Here is a 20061-nt window from a genome sequence, read left to right as displayed (position 1 = left end):
ACATTATATTGACAGTTCTTTCCAAATGTCATTTTGGAATTGGTTCAAAAGTGCTGAGTGTTGCCTTTCAAACTGGACTGAATCCAGAAGCCAATAGAGCAGAAATCATTCTGGAAAGCAAAGAGGAAAAGAAGAAAGAAATTTTAAAAAATTATAATAAATTAAGAATATTTAAAATTGTATAATTTTAATTATTTAATCATTTAAAATGATTCATTATTTATTTGTGTGTGTGTGTGTGTGTTTATTTACATATATATATATTTATTTATTTATTCATTTATTTATTCATTTATATATATATATATAGTATAATATAACTTAATAAAACCCACTCTTTTAGCCCCACTGTTTATAATAATAATGTGTGATGTGTAAATATGCATTATTGCATTAAATGGCAGTGGATTAAAAATGTAACACCTAAGTTAGTTTTTAATTATACATCAATAGATATATTGGTCAAAAATTTGAACACTTTCTAGTTGTCAAACATACATAGATAATGTGATCACATTTTTTGCAAGAAATACCATTTCTTTTTTCTTGAAAATGTTATATTTAACTGACTTGCATCCACTAAAAATCTTTTATCCAGCTGGTGTAAAGATGATTTTTTTTAAATTATACAATTTTAAATATTCTTAATTTATTATATTTTTTTAAAATTTCTTTCTTCTTTTCCTCTCAAAAGGAAACAAATCAAATGTAAGTATTAGGTTAAAAACTAATGAAAACTAGAAATGGTGTCTTGGCTGAAACTGAAATAATTTTGTTGCAATACTAAACTGACAAAAAAAAAGTAATTAAAATATACGGTTGCATATACAATGCAATATACAATGCATTTACAGTTACAAAAATGACAAAAGCAAATAAATACTAAAAATACTAAAACTTAAACTAAAATAGTTATGTACCAATAAGACACTCTCTCTCTCTCTCTCTCTCTCTCTCTCTCTCTCTCTCTCTCTCTATATATATATATATATATATATATATATATATATATATATATATATATATATATATATATATATATATATATATATATATATATACATACAGTCGTGGCCAAAAGTTTTGAGAATTACATAAATATTGGAAATTGGAAAAGTTGCTGCTTATGTTTTTATAATAGCAATTTGCAGATACTCCAGAATGTTATGAAGAGTGATCAGATGAATTGCATAGTCCTTCTTTGCCATGAAAATTAACTTAATCCCAAAAAAACCTTTCCACCGCATTTCATTGCTGAACTTCAAGGAAAGAGGTTCAATTCTTGTAAAGAAGGCTTCAGGGCGTCCAAGAAAGTCCAGCAAGCGCCAGGATCGTCTCCTAAAGAGGATTCAGCTGCGGGATCGGAGTGCCACCAGTGCAGAGCTTGCTCAGGAATGGCAGCAGGCAGGTGTGAGCGCATCTGCACGCACAGTGAGACGAAGACTTTTGGAAGATGGCCTGGTGTCAAGAAGGGCAGCAAAAAAGCCACTTCTCTCCAAAAAAAACATCAGGGACAGATTGATCTTCTGCAGAAAGTATAGTGAATGGGCTGCTGAGGACTGGGGCAAAGTCATATTCTCCGATGAAGCCCCTTTCCGATTGTTTGGGGCATCTGGAAAAAGGCTTGTCCGGAGGAGAAAAGGTGAGCGCTACCATCAGTCCTGTGTCATGCCAACAGTAAAGCATCCTGACACCATTCATGTGTGGGGTTGCTTCTCATCCAAGGGAGTGGGCTCACTCACAATTCTGCTCAAAAACACAGCCATGAATAAAGAATGGTACCAAAACACTCCAACAGCAACTTCTTCCAACAATCCAACAACAGTTTGGTGAAGAACAATGCATTTTCCAGCACGATGGAGCACATTGCCATAAGGCAAAAGTGATAACTAAGTGGCTCGGGGACCAGAATGTTGAAATTTGGGTCCATGGCCTGGAAACTCCCCAGATCTTAATCCCATTGAGAACTTGTGGTCAATCCTCAAGAGGCGGGTGGACAAACAAAAACCCACTAATTCTGACAAACTCCAAGAAGTGATTATGAAAGAATGGGTTGCTATCAGTCAGGATTTGGTCCAGAAGTTGATTGAGAGCATGCCCAGTCGAATTGCTGAGGTCCTGAAAAAGAAGGGCTAACACTGCAAATACTGACTCTTTGCATAAATGTCATGTAATTGTCGATAAAAGCCTTTGAAACGTATGAAGTGCTTGTAATTATATTTCAGTACATCACAGAAACAACTGAAACAAAGATCTAAAAGCAGTTTAGCAGCAAACATAATATTTATGTAATTCTCAAAACTTTTGGCCACGACTGTATATATATATATATATATTAGTGCTGTCAACGTTAACGCGTTAACGCATGCGATTAATTTTTGTCTGGTTTAACGTGTCAAAATATTTAACGCAATTAACGCAGCATCGGTATTTTCTGCCATCCGTTGGCTAGCTTTACATTATATGATCACGCTCTTATTCATTTAAATGCTTTTAAACATTTCAAGCGTGGCAAGACAAAAGAGAATGCGCTGTCTGTGAATGCCCTTATGTGACACATACACACCTACACACACACACACAATGCATAGACAGGGCGCCAGAATCCAGTTCTCTTAAGCGCTTGAACTAACAATAAACATCCCAAAGTGCCAGTTTTGTTGATTATCCTCATAAGAGCAATCTTAAATGATTTATATAAAGTCTAAAATGAACAAAAAGAGTTGTGAGAGAATGAGGCGAGATCCATAGACAGTATATAAACGGTGAGATCCGCGTGTCTGTCTGCTCTTAAAGGGACAGCAGCCAATAAAGCTTCCTGTCAGTAAAGTTAAAGAACAAAGGGAACAGAGAAAATGACTCGCTGCTCTTGACTAAATAACTTTTGTAGCTTTAATAAGGATTAACTATTTAATTTATAGTTTATGCAGTGCAGACTGCATATAACTTTGATAACTTTATTAAATTTCTGTATATTTCCTAACTGTTAAGACAGGAAGGGCAGGAGTAAACATGATATTTATTATGTTAGCATTGTTTTAAGTTTACTTAAATTAAAAACTGTTATATTTTTGAAGCCTAATAATAAATGTAAAAAATAAAAAAAAATCAGTAGCTGTATTAATATCAGTAATACTGGCCTTCATTCATAAAAAGATGCCATTTAAACAAGTATTTAAAATATACTGTCTTTATGTTGTTTCTACATTAATTTGATTAACTGATTAACTGTGAAATTATTACATTAAAAAATATATTAAAAACGTACAAAAACATTTCTTTTTTTAATGCGATTAATTGCGATTAATCACAGAATAAATGTGTGATTAATCTAGTTAAAGTTTTTAATCGATTGACAGCACTAATATATATATATATATATATATATATATATATATATATATATAATATTAAAAAAATTTTTTTTTACATATGTCTGTATAGTTTTTATACATTTTTATTTAAAAGTTAGTTAAAATCTGAAATATTTTATTCTGTAATTTATTTATTTATTTAAAAAACTTTTTTTAATAATTTTAGTTTTGGGTTCAGTTCTAAAAATAATTTTTCTGATAATGATATAAAAATAAATACTATACATAAATATACATAAATACTATGATATATAATATAAAAACTGCTCAAATAAAACCAATTTTATGGCACCAGCTGATTCTAAACTGTATTTCTTCAACCAGAGTATTAGACTGTGTTTGTGTGCATGAATGATGTCTCAAACCACGCAGCTTCTTGAAAACAGATGATGTATCTGATTGTAATGATGTTGTGAATTTACAATGTGTGCTTTAATAGAGTAAAAAAATTAAACCTCCTAAACTTGCGTCAGTGGAAGGACTCACCGTGTGGTGGTTTCTTCTGGCGTCGCCTGTATTTTAATAAAAAAGATTATCAATATTGCAACAACGTTATCTAATATTGCAAGTCATGGCGATCAAATGGAGGTTCTTCTCATGAGGCTTAGCAGCTTAAACACGACAGGCTTGAAAATGGGGTCTAAAGTCCAATCCTCTCATAATTGCATGCTAGCCAAAGGGATTTAGCCGCTAATGCGCTGGGGAATAAAATAACAGAAGGAGGGAGAGGCAGTGTGTGTGGAGACATCTCACACACACACACACACACACACACACACACACACAGGCCGCTGGCTGAGTCTCAGGGGGCTCGACATCGAGGCACTGACTGTACTCAGATGTAAAGACGAACTGACAAAGCTAAGAAGTGTAGTACTAATTAAGAAGTTGAGTGTCCTTTTCTGTTGTATTCTGTTTATTATGATGTTTGGTTTACATGTGAACTGATATGTATTGGTACAGGTTTTTTGGATGGTGGGGGGTCTTAAAGTTGCATTCAAAGTATGGCTCACTGAACTTTTACAGCAAAACAAATCTTCAGTCCTCATGATGACAGACTTGTCTACCAGTAAAGACAAGTGTTCATCTGTAGCGCCCTCTAGAGTTTCACTTGATATTACAGACCATCCATGAAATGACTTTAAGTACTTTTTTAACATATTACCCATTTAAATAGGAATTCAGAGTGGGAAATATTAAGATATGCTTTGTTTATTGTGTGTGTGTGTGTGTGTGTGTGTGTGTGTGTGTGTGTGTGTGTGTGTGTGTGTGTGTGTGTGTGTGTGTGTGTGTGTGTGTGTGTGTGTGTATAGAGAGCGAGAAAGAGAATCTTATATTCAAATGTATATCTTAAAAGCTTTTTAGTAAGAGAGACATTCTAGTTTTTTCTCTGTATACGCTTGAATTTAGAAATGTTTTAGTAATACTGAGTCACATTCATTTTGATGAAGAGAGGGCGTATTAAACATTTATGTACTTCTGTGAGCAGTAAATGTCATCATAGTTTTTTTTTTTTAGAAGAAGAAACGTTTTGAAACCTTTTGTCAACCTTTAAAAGTACAATACCATCATAGTGTATTTTATAGATTTATAAACTAAAATCCATAAATGACATTTTTGATTTCCTTTAATAAGCAGCTGATCTGAAGCAGATTGTTGTTGTGAGGTTTTTGTCTTCCCTGACAGTCTTAACTGTTATTTTGTGCACTGCTGCGTCTGAATGTGTTCCCAGCATGCATCTGTGTAGTCATGTGTCCCACAGTCCACCTGACGGCTCCTCAGATTGAAAGTTTTGGTCTCTACAGTAACACATCGAAAGTGTTGCTGTTTTCTCCTTCGACTCACTGCCCACTTGGCTTTAATGATCGCAGTTACCCCTCGAGCTCATTGTTAACAAGCCATCGTGAGCACAGAGAAGCTGGTTTGAGCCGGATGGCTCAGTTTGGCCCCTTTTCTCTGGACTAGTGTGCTTTAGACAGGCCAAGAGCCGGAGCCAGAGACCCCACTGAGACCCCGACAATACCCCAGCCCCGAGCCCTTACATAACACTTCTGCACTGTCTTTCACACTTATTTGGGATGTGCGTTTTATTAATAATACATATACATTAAAGAATGCATGCAACAGTACATTAAAGTTGATTATTTGTATTAATTTATTTTGTAGGTGACCACCAAAAGAAAACACAAAATCATTCCATGAGTCCTGCTATTGTAAGGTATGTTGTTTGGAGAGAAAAAAAATTAATGCATGAGGCTTTGGATGTTTAACTTGCAGTTTTAGTGTGCTTTCCGTTTGCAGAAATAGATTTACATGCATACAACCTGAAAATGTATGTGTATAGAAAAGAATAGAGGAAGGGAGAAAAAGTTTTTTTTTTGTCACATTAATCTGTTTTTATTTGCATAAGATGGCCTCATGTGTTTTGGGCTCTATGGGAAAACATAATGATACACACTTTTCAAAGCATGTTTTAATACAAAAAAATAAAAAGTACTTTTAAAGATAATACTTATTAAAGAACTTATAGTAATTAAAATTGTAGTAATAGCTTACAGTAAGTTTGAATTGAATGTTTTGAGACACAACTGCATGTCGATTGCAATAAATGAATAAAATGAATTATTGTTTTAATTAGCTGAACTTCAGAGTTCTTTTTAACCCTCTTAATATGTAATTTCACAATTGCTTCTATTGTCTTTTGGATTATGGTTAAAATACTGCTGAATGCAGCACTGACAAGCATTTACAGAGAACTAAAATACACTTAAATGTCGTTTCTATTGAAACTTCTATCGTGTGGTGCGTTTGAATATTTAACTACACATTTGTTGCAATTTAGTACATTCAAAATAAATAAAAATATATTATATAAAATATATACATTTTAAATGTAATATCAAATGACACTACAGTTCAAGTTGTTTCTTTAGTATGTTAGTAAAACAAAAAATGAACTATTTTAGAACATGACCAAAATTAGTAAAATTGCAATGATTTATAATGTGTTTGTAAAATAATAATTTTAATTACAAAAGGCATTTTATAAAATGGACTTAAGTGTGTTAAACATTAAAAGTGTTTCTCTTTAAATAAACATTCTATTATCTGCAAATACCTTTTTAATCATGTAAGATTTACACTAAACTACACAGTCAGTACTCTTAAGTGCACTTCTTTTTAAAGTTAGAAAGAAGGTGTTCTTGTTGCATGTCACATATACTTAGTATTGTATCATCAGTACATTATGCATTATTACATACAAGTAACACTTAGCCAAACCCTAACTATATAGTAATTACATGCAATTAATTAATATTACTCTGTACATGCATGTATAATTACACTGTAACAAAGACACCAGTGTAACCAGTTCGTTGTAAAGGTAATATGGGCAAGTATGAGGTAGATATAAGACAAGATAAGCCTTCTGTTTTCTCCTACAGGAGTCAAGCTTTTCGATACAACCCTGCTAATGTGAGGATGGAGAAGACTGAGGTACAACGAGCACACGCGGTTAACGGGAACCCCATCTCTCCTAATTTCACCAAGACCAGCAGTTCAGAGTGGAACAGCTCTGACGATCAAACCTTTGAGGATTCCTCATCACGAGCTGACGTTCCTCCGGTTCCCTCTCGGACTCACTCCGTGGCTCCACCACTGCCTCCCAAACCTTTCATCCTGAGCTCAGAGAACCGGCGACGAGATCAACCCCCACCCACCCCTCGACGTCCTCCTCGAAACGGCTCGGCTCTGTCCCAAACCTCCCTGCAGAAGTGGCAGGAGAACTCGGACGCGAGCTCCAAGTCTGGCTCCTCGGATCCGGAGAGGTACGATCTGTCCGCGAGTGAAGGTGAGGAGAAGTTCTCCAGCTTCCCCAAACCTGCGGCCGGCTCTCCTGTCATCCCCAGCACATACTTCTCCGTGGACAGCTGCATGACGGACACGTACCGTGCCAAGTACCATAAAAAGAGACCTGCTCTGCACGTGATGGCTGACTCTAGAGCCGGAGATCACACCTCGTCTGGTGAAAGTGATTACGGGGAAAGACCATCACCAGCTCCTTCAGAAACACACAGCAGAGCTCCAGCGCTGTCAGGTAACGTCAGACTCTAGCACATGGACAGCTGTCTTCATGTAGCAGTGAATACCATAAATTGGCATCGTTTTATAGTTGATGCAGTCACTTACAGTAAGTAAATAAATACACACTGTGTTGCCAAAAGTGTTGGGTCACCCCCTTCTTATGTACAGGTTTGACTACTTCATTAATTTCCATGAGTATAAATCTTAATGTGGATGTGTCACGTTTGAATGGGTCGTACTATGCTGTCTGACAAACTATATTTTTTACCGATTTTATTTTGTTTTGGCAATTATTTTGCCCAGAGAAAATCGTTATGCGACTATGCAACAGACATGCAGCTCGTTATCTCCATGGAGTTAATTAATCATTTTTCAGTATCGGCCCTCATCATGCTATAACAGATATGCCGATGGCTTTAAAATCATCAAAAATCATCCGATAATATCGGCGGCCGATACATCGGTGCATCCCTAGTTACAACACTATTTTTTTTTTTTTGTTAGTTAGTTTTTTCTTTTATTTTCAAAGATTAAACTATACAACTTTGTTTATATATAATTTTATTTGTGTGTGTATTGTTTTAGGGTATATACTCTTTTTATATTCTTAATAAATAGATAATTATCTAGAAGCATCTGTCATAATCTAATCCAATCATCTAATGATAACGATATTTGTTATTTTATATATTAACAGTAGCTACTATGATATAATTTATGGGGTTTTTTTCTTTGCTTTAAAACATTAAACTATAAAGCTTTCATTTATATATACATTTATGTGTGTGTGTGTGTTTGTGTGTGTTTTAGGGTATATACTTTTTAAAATAGCTTAATAGTTATATATAAACCTTTATCAAATCCAATAATCCAATCATAAATTAATATGAAATGTATATCCATAATATCCAAATGCATCCACATCCGCAAATACAACCCGAATTCCGGAAAAGTTGGGACGTTTTTTAAATTTGAATAAAATGAAACCTAAAAGACTTTCAAATCACATGAGCCAATATTTTATTCACAATAGAACATAGATAACATAGCAAATGTTTAAACTGAGAAAGTTTACAATTTTATGCACAAAATGAGCTCATTTCAATTGTGATTTCTGCTACAGGTCTCAAAATAGTTGGGACGGGGCATGTTTACCATGGTGTAGCATCTCCTTTTCTTTTCAAAACAGTTTGAAGACGTCTGGGCATTGAGGCTATGAGTTGCTGGAGTTTTGCTGTTGGAATTTGGTCCCATTCTTGCCTTATATAGATTTCCAGCTGCTGAAGAGTTCGTGGTCGTCTTTGACGTATTTTTCGTTTAATGATGCGCCAAATGTTCTCTATAGGTGAAAGATCTGGACTGCAGGCAGGCCAGGTTAGCACCCGGACTCTTCTACGACGAAGCCATGCTGTTGTTATAGCTGCAGTATGTGGTTTTGCATTGTCCTGCTGAAATAAACAAGGCCTTCCCTGAAATAGACGTTGTTTGGAGGGAAGCATATGTTGCTCTAAAACCTTTATATACCTTTCAGCATTCACAGAGCCTTCCAAAACATGCAAGCTGCCCATACCGTATGCACTTATGCACCCCCATACCATCAGAGATGCTGGCTTTTGAACTGAACGCTGATAACATGCTGGAAGTTCTCCCTCCTCTTTAGCCCGGAGGACACGGCGTCCGTGATTTCCAACAAGAATGTCAAATTTGGACTCGTCTGACCATAAAACACTATTCCACTTTGAAATAGTCCATTTTAAATGAGCCTTGGCCCACAGGACACGACGGCTCTTCTGGACCATGTTCACATATGGCTTCCTTTTTGCATGATAGAGCTTTAGTTGGCATCTGCTGATGGCACGGCGGATTGTGTTTACCGACAGTGGTTTCTGAAAGTATTCCTGGGCCCATTTAGTAATGTCATTGACACAATCATGCCGATGAGTGATGCAGTGTCGTCTGAGAGCCCGAAGACCACGGCATCCAATAAAGGTCTCCGGCCTTGTCCCTTACGCACAGAGATTTCTCCAGTTTCTCTGAATCTTTTGATGATGTTATGCACTGTAGATGATGAGATTTGCAAAGCCTTTGCAATTTGACGTTGAGGAACATTGTTTTTAAAGTTTTCCACAATTTTTTTACGCAGTCTTTCACAGATTGGAGAGCCTCTGTTCATCTTTACTTCTGAGAGACTCTGCTTCTCTAAGACAAAGCTTTTATAGCTAATCATGTTACAGACCTGATATCAATTAACTTAATTAATCACTAGATGTTCTCCCAGCTGAATCTTTTCAAAACTGCTTGCTTTTTTAGCCATTTGTTGCCCCCGTGCCAACTTTTTTGAGACCTGTAGCAGGCATTAAATTTTAAATGAGCTAATTAAGTGGATAAAAGTGTAAAATTTCTCAGTTTAAACATTTGCTACGTTATCTATGTTCTATTGTGAATAAAATATTGGCTCATGTGATTTGAAATTCCTTTAGTTTTCATTTTATTAAAATTAAAAAAACGTCCCAACTTTTCCGGAATTCGGGTTGTATACACATACATGTGTGTGTGTGTGTGTGTGTGCTTTTAATTTTAGTAGTAGTAGCGTTATTACATAGATTTCCAAAAATCTGTCATGTTACATAATTGTGAAAAATTGGGAATAATTGAATGTAATTTTTTCAATTCTGTTGCTATTTATCTTAATTTATGGACACATTCTTGTATTATTGGTGACTCATTTCTAGCATTACTATTTAGTACGAGTCTCTTTCCTGATAATACTGTTCAAATGATGACTCACTGTTGATTTTCATGTTTGTTTTTCAGTTCTTGCTTCCAGTAATAAACCCACTGCTAAATGGAAGCCAGTTGCAGTGAAAGGCCTGGATGAACACGGCTTCCTCTGACAGCAGATCTCACGCAGATATCACATCCTTCCCCTGAAGATGTGTGTTTGTGTAGTATGCATTCAGACACAGTGCGTTGCAGTGTCCAACTTTACATTTGCACATTTTTAAGCCAAAAGAGAACAATATTAAGTAACTTAAAAGACAAAAATTCCAAAACACTCCATAGGCTTAAGGATATTTGATGTATCTTAAGACTAACAAAACTAACAAGAAATCTGTCAGTTTGCCCTAAAATACACCTTATATATATGATTAAGTGCTTTAGTTGGTTTGGAGGGATGTGTTTCTGTTCACTGCTTCTGATTTTTCTCTGTTTTTTTGGATTGTTACGGAGGGAGTAGCTGCTAAAAGATTTGATTATATTTTCAGAAGATGAAGCTGCTAAAAGTGAAACCATTCCAGCTTTTTAGTAAGAACTGCTTTTGAACAGCAGAATCAAGCTTAATGTTTGATGGCCTTTTTTGTTGGTTTAGGTGTGTGATGATATCTCTCTTTTTTTATTATTTAGTCCCTCGTCAGTAATTAAAAAGGGCCGCTTTAAATGTTTTTACCCTTTTATAATGTTAAGATCAGTTTTTCGACCAATGTGCACAGAAATGGACATTTATAAGTAAAAAAAAATTTGACATTATTTGGGCACATCGTAATTTTTCTGTACATTGAAGAATTGTTGTACATTGTCATTATTTGTATGATTTTTTGTATATTGCTAGGCAGAAAGCTGAATAGTGCCTTATTTTGTATGTAAAGATGGGATAAAGGTGTTTTTATTTGTAAAATGTTACTTCTAAACTAAATTCTTTCATAATATTGAAGATCATTTTGGTTAAGAACTTTTAATAAACTGATTTATTTAAGCATAAGACGGCTGCCCAATTTGTGAATGTTTCGACCACCATTCAGTGAGATTTTAATGCTTTTATAAGAAGTCTCTTCCGCTTAGGTTGCATTTACGGTTTTCTACAGTTTTAAACAGTAATATTATAAAATATTGTTACAATTTGAAATAACCGTTTTCTATTTTAAAGGGATAGTTCATCCAAAAATGAATATTTGATGTTCATCTGCTTATCCAAGATGTATTTGACTTTGTTTCTTCAGTAGAACACATACAGAGATTTTTTAACTCAAACCGTTGCAGTCTGTCAGTCATATAATGAAGGTGAATAGGAATCATGGCTAAAACATACAATAAAAATTAAATAAAATGATACACTGATGTGTAAAGACACAAAACGATCGTTCTGTGCAAGAAACAGAGCTCTATTCATGCATACACTATTTTATTTATTTTAAGATTTACTTTTTTCCACCACAACTGTGAGCCTAGAATATTTTTTGGGTGTATATTCAATCTCTGACAATAATTATAAAAAATGTTCACACAAATCATAATGACAGATCCTCAATTTCAGTTTCAGATGTTGTGTATTGTTTTTTTAATTAGAAAAAGCTTATCATGCTTACTCAAATTATACATATAAACATCATAGCTACAAAATCAAAAAGACCCCATATTCCCATAGCATACAGTAATAAATACATATATAATACAAATAACATTGCGTAGCATACATTTAGATCATCACACATGACAGTCGTCTGAGTTCCAGAAGATGTTTTGTGATTCGAAACAGTGAGCTGTCATTGCAGACAGTTGTTAATGTGGCTGTTCTGTTGTTTCTGACGTGCACGAGCGATCACATGATCAGTAAGTGCATGGAGGAGTAGATGTCGTGTCCTCAGGTTATGTGCAGCTGTGACTGAACTCACATTTTAATGTGACATACGTAGCGGTGGCCCTTTCCTTTCTTACAGTCTCGTATCTGCCACTTGGTCTTCCTCCAGACCAGGACACACCTCCTCGTTCCCTTCTTCCTGTTTTTGGGAGGGGTCTGCCTCCAGTTGGTGTAAGTGACAGGCTCTCCACCCACCCATTCCCAGCGGCCTTTACTGTCACGATCATTCAGACCTGTTATTCCACAGAGAGAGCGACCAGTTCATGTTTAACCCTTTAGAGCCTATTGACTCACACTTTTAGGGTCCAGTTCTTACTATTAAATATTACTTTAGCCTCAATAAACTCCTTACTTGCTGCTTATTAATAGTAAGGTGGTTTAGGTTTAGGTATTGGGTAGCATTAAGGGATCCAAAATAAAAAATAAAGCATTAAGATGCAATATATGCTTTACAAGTACTAATAAACAGCCAATATGCTAGTAATATGTATACAAATAAGCAACTAGTTAAATGTGAGTGAATCGCTTGCTAAAGTGTTACAGTTTCATAATTGATACTCAAAGGCCTCTAAATGATCATAACTTTGCTACAACATGCCTTCAGCATATATATATATATATATCTTTTTTTTTTTTTTTTTTTTTTTCCAAGATAAAAACTTACTGGACTGAAGCGACTTAGGTTTAGTTGATTATCTGCACATCATTAAAAAAAATAATAATTTAAATGCATCAAACATATATTTAGGAATGTTTCTTTGCTCATCTGCATTATATTGAATTATGTTTTGCCCACACAATAAAACCTCATAAAACTAAATATATAAATCATCTGACATATCATTGGCAGATACAGTCTGATATACTGTTAAAAAGATCTGATTGCAAGCATCAGAATTGTATTTTGTTGTGGGTCATATAAATATCAGCATCTACACTAAATCGCATATTTTTGCTCAGTTTGGTCCTCCGATTAAAACTGAGGTGTTACTCCAATATCTTACTATATGAGCCTTGAAAGCACATATGCAAACTTTCATTTTTTATTTTAAAAATATTTTGTCTTCTGTTTCAAAACACTGTAATTAAACTGAAAGCATAAAATTAAAAAGAAGACAAAAAGGTTACCGATCCAAAAGGGTTTTCTGTCACTGAAGTCCCACAGCCAGCCCATGACTCCTTTCGACAAAACACTGACCAGGTGTCCATCGTAGCTTGAGGGACAAGTATTCAGTCAGTCACAGTTACTCATAAACAGTGCTATTACTGCAAGACTGTAACCGTGTCTTGAACTCTGGGGACTTATTATTCACATTTTTATAAATTCTAGTTGGAAATTAATCCTTTTGAAATATTGGCAAAATAATCGTTTTAATTATGTACACATTCACTATTATTTATCTAGCGTTTGCTCTGTCTGACCTCTCTCTGCAGGCCCGCGCCGCGGCGCTCCACGTGGCTTTGCGTTCGGCGCTCAGGATGTAACAGTAGTCGTTGTGATACGTCCATCCTGGAGGACACTTCTGTGCTTTCACAGTCTAGATGAGCGCAGAAAAGACCAGAAAACATTCAAATCATCTCGTGAAATCCTGAAACCGAAGGGCATCATGTCATCCTGACTTCTAAATATAAAATACTGCGGTGTTAACAACCTCGTTATTCGGGGTCCAGGGCCTCCAGGAGTCCCCGTTACAGTGGAGCAGCTGAGCCGAGCTGTCATTATAATGCAGAAAGCCAGTGAGCTCTGGGGTGCAGGGTTTGGAGGATGGCTGGGGAGAGGTGCAAGCAAATATGCAGGTTTGTTTGCAACATATAACTGTAAGTGAATCGGACCTTTTCTAACTCTCACCTGAGTCACAACACGCTGTGCAGCAGCTCTGGTGTTCGTGTGCGGGACGGTCCTGTCGTGAGGAGGGCGCTGCTGCCCCCAGCTGGTGACCTGTGTCTTTCTGTCAGACCCTGAGTCTGCGCGGTCCTCCTCGACCGCCATCGATACCATACCGTGATACTTAAGTGATTAGTAATATTAATGTCAATAAACTGAATTTTTTGAGATTTTATATAACAAATGGTAACAAAAAATTAAGATTAAAAATGTTTTCGGTCCTAGCTGCTCAATTGCCATTATGTTTTTGTTCTGCTTACTCTGTAAATGATGTCAGATCCGTGACGAACGATTTCAGAGGGCTGAACCTGCGGATGAAAGTTCACCGCGTTATCATGAAAAACTACTGGGAAAAAATGTTTTGTTAAATTAAAATAACTAAAATAAACAAATACAAAATAATTCTAAATATTTAAATATTTGCAATGACATTTTGATTAAATATTTAGTTGCCTAGGCAACTGAAACTACATAAGCTTAAGTGTTAAAATAACTAAAATTAAAACAGAAATAAAATTTATTATAGTTTTTAGTCTTAAATCTTAAAACACTAAAATGTGGAATTTAAAACAAAAATTAAAAGGAAAACTAATAGAAGCTATATATATATATACACATATATATATATATATACTACAACAACAACAACTATTCAAAACTTTTTGTTAACTGATTGTTAACTGGATTAAGCTGTAATTAATATATATATATATATATATATATATATATATATATATATATATATACACTAGAGACCAAAAGTTTGGACACACCTTCTCATTCAAAGAGTTTTCTTTATTTTCATGACTATGAAAATTGTAGAGTCACACTGAAGGCATCAAGGGCTATTTGACCAAGAAGGAGAGTGATGGGGTGCTGCGCCAGATGACCTGGCCTCCACAGTCACCGGACCTGAACCCAATCGAGATGGTTTAGGGGTGAGCTGGACCGCAGACAGAAGGCAAAAGGGCCAACAAGTGCTAAGCATCTCTCGGGGAACTCCTTCAAGACTGTTGGAAGACCATTTCAGGTGACTACCTCTTGAAGCTCATCAAGAGAATGCCAAGAGTGTGCAAAGCAGTAATCAAAGCAAAAGAAGAACCTAGAATATGACATATTTTCAGTTGTTTCGCACTTTTTTGTTATGTATATAATTCCATATATAATTCCACATGTGTTAATTCATAGTTTTGATGCCTTCAGTGTGAATCTACAAATTTCATAGTCATGAAGATAAAGAAAACTCTTTGAATGAGAAGGTGTGTCCAAACTTTTGGTCTGTACTGTATGTGTATATTACATTGAAATAAACCAACAAATAACTTAAGTACTAAAATGACTAAAACAGAAATTACTATGAAATATTAAAAGGGAATAAAAATGCCAAAAGCACATGACTTAATTCTAAAACTTAAAATGAAAACTGAAAAATATACAAATAACATCGAATCCATCCAGCATCATCATAATAAATGCTGTAATAGTATCAAAATAATACTAGTTTGTGTTGACTTACCACTTTCCCGCTCCCAGTGACTCTGAGTTTTTTCTTTGTAGCAGAGGGAGCTTGAGCTATTATATCCCCGTCTCCTCTGATGTTGCTCTGAGAGAAAGGTAGAGTCTCCACCTGGATGGAGCCGTGTGGAGGGTACGGTCCCGAATCCACCTCTCGGCCCTGAAGACCAGTGTCCGCTCTAAACCGGCTCTCTCTGCATTGCCCTTTACAAACAGCCAACAAATCATCTTACTACACACACATAGCCTGTGACGTTTCACTCTGTGAAAATAGTATGATTTTTTCTCTTTTGGTTAAAGGGGTAGTTCACCAAAATGTTGGTCTTCTGGACGACATTCACTAACCATTTGTGTCCTTTATGAAGATGGTGGCTTGCAAGTTGTCTTTTAGCACTGCACCCACAGGAGAGACCAAATTAACCTCAAATTTCTCATCAGCTTCCTCTAGAGAGTCCTGAACGATCTCCACTTTCCATACTCGACTGGCCACCCCTACAAACAGACACCGTCGAAGTTCTGTTAGCACTGATTTAGGTTTTGAATCACCCTCTGTATTAGTCTGTATCTCAGTTCGTTCTTTATTTGTATACAAAGGTTATATTCCCACAATAAATCCCCATGTTGGTGGATTACAAATGACCTGGGTCAAACTGAATCAGAGATGAAGCCGCTATAAAGTCTTTTCCAGCAGATGCTGTTAGTTCTTTCACCTGTGGAAAATTAAAAATGCATTATGAAACCTTTTATTCTTCTTCACAAAAGAATCAAAAGCAACCAAATACACCATAACAAATAAAGCTATACCTGTACAGTCACGTAAGACGAGTCTTGCACATTTCCCTTCCTCTGGATGGTCAGTGAGACTGACCCTTGACTCTCACATATCACATACTCAGTCCTGGTCAGCTGCACACTGGCCCAGCTGAACTCCAGTCTGACAGAGAGAATAACATCACACATCCTAACATACACAAACAACATGTCATGCAAGTGTGTGGGTGGTGGTGTAACGCGTCATTAAAACATTAAGAAAACGTATTGCTACTAGAAATGGTGCTTTATGGATTAAATAAAAAACACTTTCACTAATCCTGCAAGTAAACCGAATCAGAGCAGTTAAAGTGGAGGGTTTACTTGTGAGAGGCTCCGGTGTTTCCCAGCGCATCAGCAACAGTGAACTCCAGACTGTCAGTTAAAGCGTCCAGAGCAGAGTTTATGATGTAGACAATATTCCTTCTGTTCAGATCCTTCTGAGAGAAACGCTGCCTCACAAACTCACCTTCAGACAAAGAGGTTACATCATGTGAGTACATTAACACAGACAGACAGACTGACAGACACTTGGCTGTATGTCACTTTCAGATAGTTAACTACATAGACAGACAGATCTCTCACCACTGGTATAATTTTCCAGGTACCCAAAGTACGGCACTCTAAAGATGTGATAGATCAGATCGGCATCCGCCGAGTTCAGATCCTGAGCCTTGAGCTCTCTGGAGGAAAGGAAGATCCCATTACGACCATCTTTGAGGAGCTCCACTTTCCACAGTGTTTCCAGCACTGCTAGCTGCGGAGCGGCGCAGTCCAGAGCTTCAATCTGCGGAAGACACACAATCACTGCCGTATCAAAAGATGATTACAGGGCAAGAGCTCTGGAGGATAACCTTTATCATCATTATACTGCATATCATCATATCATCACTTCCTCTGCGTTTAATCACTAAAGCACAGACAAAACAGTAAAAACTTCCTGTAAAGCTGTATTGTGAAAAGTGCTATACAAATACATTTTACTTGACTTGATATCTGTTGAATTCACATTTTTTATTAAATGATAAAATACCCTAAAAACAGGTACAACAATAAAAAAAATATTTAACTAACTTGCAGTGTGAAGAAGATGGGCTCTGTATGCACTTTTCCGTCCAGCAGGAAGCCTCTCTCGGTGCTATCGGAGGCTGTGAATCTGAAGCGATCGATCTGAGAAGCTCCTCCAGAGTGTTTGTATGTGACATCCAGATCCTGAATATTCTGCTGGGTGAAGTTACTGCCAGCGAGCAGCGGCCGTCCCTTCAGGAGCAGCAGACCGTACTGAGGAGGCTGCAGCACGCTGAAGCTCAAGGCAGTGTGTGGGCTGTCAGGGTCAGACAGGAGCAAGGCATCGGGGGTCAAAGTCATGCTGGAGCCCTGAGGAACCCGCAGACCGCTGTTAAGCACTAGTGTGGGCAGAACCTTATCAGTCATCTCCACTACGATCTCCAGGGTCCCGTTGCGGGTTGATATGCCATTGCTGACCACAAACCTATGGATAATGTAGACATATGGACATCATGAGTAAAGACAAAACAAGTCAATAAGCCTTATTCACAGGCATTCAATGCATTGGTACCAAAAAAAATAAAAAACTATATATATATGTATATGTATATATATACACACACACACACACACACACACAGAGAAATCAGAAAACTATAAAAATAGGTGAGTAAAGACTTGTTAAAATGTATCTCACATATTGGTCATATTTTACTCCTAAATAAATAAACAAATATAAAAAATTAAAAAGTAAGAAATTGTACTTTGCAAATAGAAACAATTAGCATATTATATCATATTACAAGTCTCATATTACATTAATGTAATTTTTATATTTAATATTTAATGAAAGTTAGTGTACTGACGATTTGTGTGTAAAATTTGCTAATTAATTAATGCTCACAAACAGAGTAATATATTAGAAATATTACTAAATATTTATATATTATAATATATTATAAAAATTTGACTGCAAAAAGAAAGGGAAATAACACTTAGGGAAAAAAATTATTGTGTAAAAAGTTCATTATTTTTATTTTCTTTTTTATTTATAAAATAATACATAAAGTAAAACACAAATTGTGTGATATAATGTAAATATTACATTACTATTGAATATTGAATATAACGTGAAATTCCTAAACAGGCTTCATTTTATTTTTTATATGTTAGAAATATTATGTAATAAAATTGAATTTGCAAAAAGAAAGCAAAGCAACACTTAGGAAAAAAGGGTGCAAAAAGTGTACATATTTATATACTTTTGAATATATATCATATAAACTACATTGATATTATATTAACATTTAATAATTAATTATCATGAATATAATGTAATAGGCTTTACTTTCTTTAAATATTATAAATATTGTTTTTTATTACTTAAGTTTGATTTTAGAGTGAAATCTTCATTAATATCCAACACCATGTGCTTGCATGAGGTCCTTACCGCAGGGTCTCTTTAGGTGAAGTGGCTCTGTTGTCATGTACGTAACACACCAGGTTTGCTGCTACGTCCAGCTGACTGAACGACTGGATCTGCACTCCGCTGTGTTTGATGTACTCCACGTGTCCATGTGCTGGAGGTACGCTGATGACATACAGCAGCTCCTCCGGCTTGTCAGTGCCGTCTACAGCCAGCAAGACATCTGTGGTGAGGATCACGCGCTCCCCACGACTCGTCTTCACGGGCTTCACGAACAATGCTATTTCTCCTGGAGAGAAAAAATGATTAATAATTTTCTGCTAACTCTTGGAATATAGTATGCATATCATCAGGAAAATACGTTCATATCAATTACTTTGAATGTAGGATTTACTCATACATTAATCGTAAATTTCACAAACGATTACAAAGAAGCAGAAGCCCACCTTTCTCCAGCTCTTTGACCCTGATGTGGAAGTGCTGCGCAGGAGAGCGGTTCTTGCCATCGAACAGGTGGAAGACAAAGAAGTCAGCAGCGCCGGCTCCGGGATGACCGGTGTGAAGGTAACGCAACAGGTTCATCTCCAAAACCTGCTGAGAGCAGTTCATCCCTGCTGATACAGACACCCAGTCTGTGCCCACCTGAGGAACAGCAGACCACCAGCGAGTCAGTGGCTTAAAGGAACAGTTCAACCCAGAAATTTAAATATTCTCAGACCTTTCAAGATGTAGATGAGTTGGTTACTTCATACGAACAGATTTGGAGAAACTTATCATTAAATCTCTTGCTCACCAATGCATGCTCTGCAGTGAATGGGTGCCGTCAGAATGAGAGTCCAAACAGCTGATAAAAACATCACAGACAATCCACACCACTCCAGTCCATCAGTTAACATCTTATGAAGTGGAAAGCTTCATTATTAACATTGCTTCAGGTCAAAATATGAGTCCATCATGTTTTTATCAGCTGTTTGGACTCTCATTCCGATGGCACCCATTCATTTTGGAATCTGGGATCTCTTCCAACGAAGAAAGAAACTCATCTACATTTTGGACGGCCTGCGAATGAGTAAATTTTCAGATTTTTGGGTGAACTATTCCTTTAAGGTGCATTCACGCCAACGACAATATCTATAATAAAGATAAAGTTTTAATATTTATTCTACACCACGCCACAATTATGATGATAATGACACAACTGAAATCACTTAAAAATCTACTCGAATCAGTGAGCTTAAGCATTTAAAGCAGAAGTTGACATAATTGCAATGTGTGTTCATAATAAAACACAACCATATTTTCTTAGTGTAAAGAACATTTC

The 20061-nt window shown here is 36.1% G+C and overlaps 2 protein-coding genes across 3 annotated transcripts in view; one reads left to right on the top strand and one right to left on the bottom strand.

Moving 5' to 3' along the window:
- The window catches only part of LOC132127059 (inactive ubiquitin carboxyl-terminal hydrolase 53), a 49863-nt gene extending 39364 nt beyond the window's left edge, over positions 1 to 10499 (top strand). For both annotated transcript variants that reach the window (XM_059538688.1, XM_059538680.1), the window contains exons 16-18: positions 5541 to 5592; positions 6821 to 7473; positions 10275 to 10499. In XM_059538688.1, coding sequence (XP_059394671.1) covers positions 5541 to 5592; positions 6821 to 7473; positions 10275 to 10354 — 785 coding nt within the window. In that variant the 3' untranslated portion in view covers positions 10355 to 10499. The remainder of the gene's footprint in view (positions 1 to 5540; positions 5593 to 6820; positions 7474 to 10274) is intronic.
- Positions 10500 to 12021: 1522 nt separating this feature from the next.
- frem1a (Fras1 related extracellular matrix 1a) overlaps positions 12022 to 20061 on the bottom strand; it is a 42865-nt gene continuing 34825 nt past the window's right edge. Inside the window, exons 23-37 of the mRNA XM_059538665.1 lie at positions 19187 to 19382; positions 18765 to 19029; positions 17381 to 17798; positions 16892 to 17093; positions 16631 to 16775; positions 16301 to 16430; positions 16137 to 16206; positions 15842 to 15988; positions 15498 to 15700; positions 14242 to 14289; positions 13946 to 14104; positions 13749 to 13865; positions 13519 to 13634; positions 13225 to 13310; positions 12022 to 12329 (exon numbers count right to left, since the gene is read on the bottom strand). Of these exons, the coding sequence (XP_059394648.1) occupies positions 12127 to 12329; positions 13225 to 13310; positions 13519 to 13634; positions 13749 to 13865; positions 13946 to 14104; positions 14242 to 14289; positions 15498 to 15700; positions 15842 to 15988; positions 16137 to 16206; positions 16301 to 16430; positions 16631 to 16775; positions 16892 to 17093; positions 17381 to 17798; positions 18765 to 19029; positions 19187 to 19382 (2505 nt within the window). The 3' untranslated portion in view covers positions 12022 to 12126. The remainder of the gene's footprint in view (positions 12330 to 13224; positions 13311 to 13518; positions 13635 to 13748; positions 13866 to 13945; positions 14105 to 14241; positions 14290 to 15497; positions 15701 to 15841; positions 15989 to 16136; positions 16207 to 16300; positions 16431 to 16630; positions 16776 to 16891; positions 17094 to 17380; positions 17799 to 18764; positions 19030 to 19186; positions 19383 to 20061) is intronic.

Source organism: Carassius carassius, chromosome 3 (genome assembly GCF_963082965.1).
Source record: "Carassius carassius chromosome 3, fCarCar2.1, whole genome shotgun sequence".
Classification (NCBI taxonomy): Eukaryota; Metazoa; Chordata; class Actinopteri; order Cypriniformes; family Cyprinidae; genus Carassius; species Carassius carassius.
The sequence above is the reverse complement of the archived record's forward strand: the minus strand, read 5'-3'. Positions and strand labels throughout refer to the sequence as shown.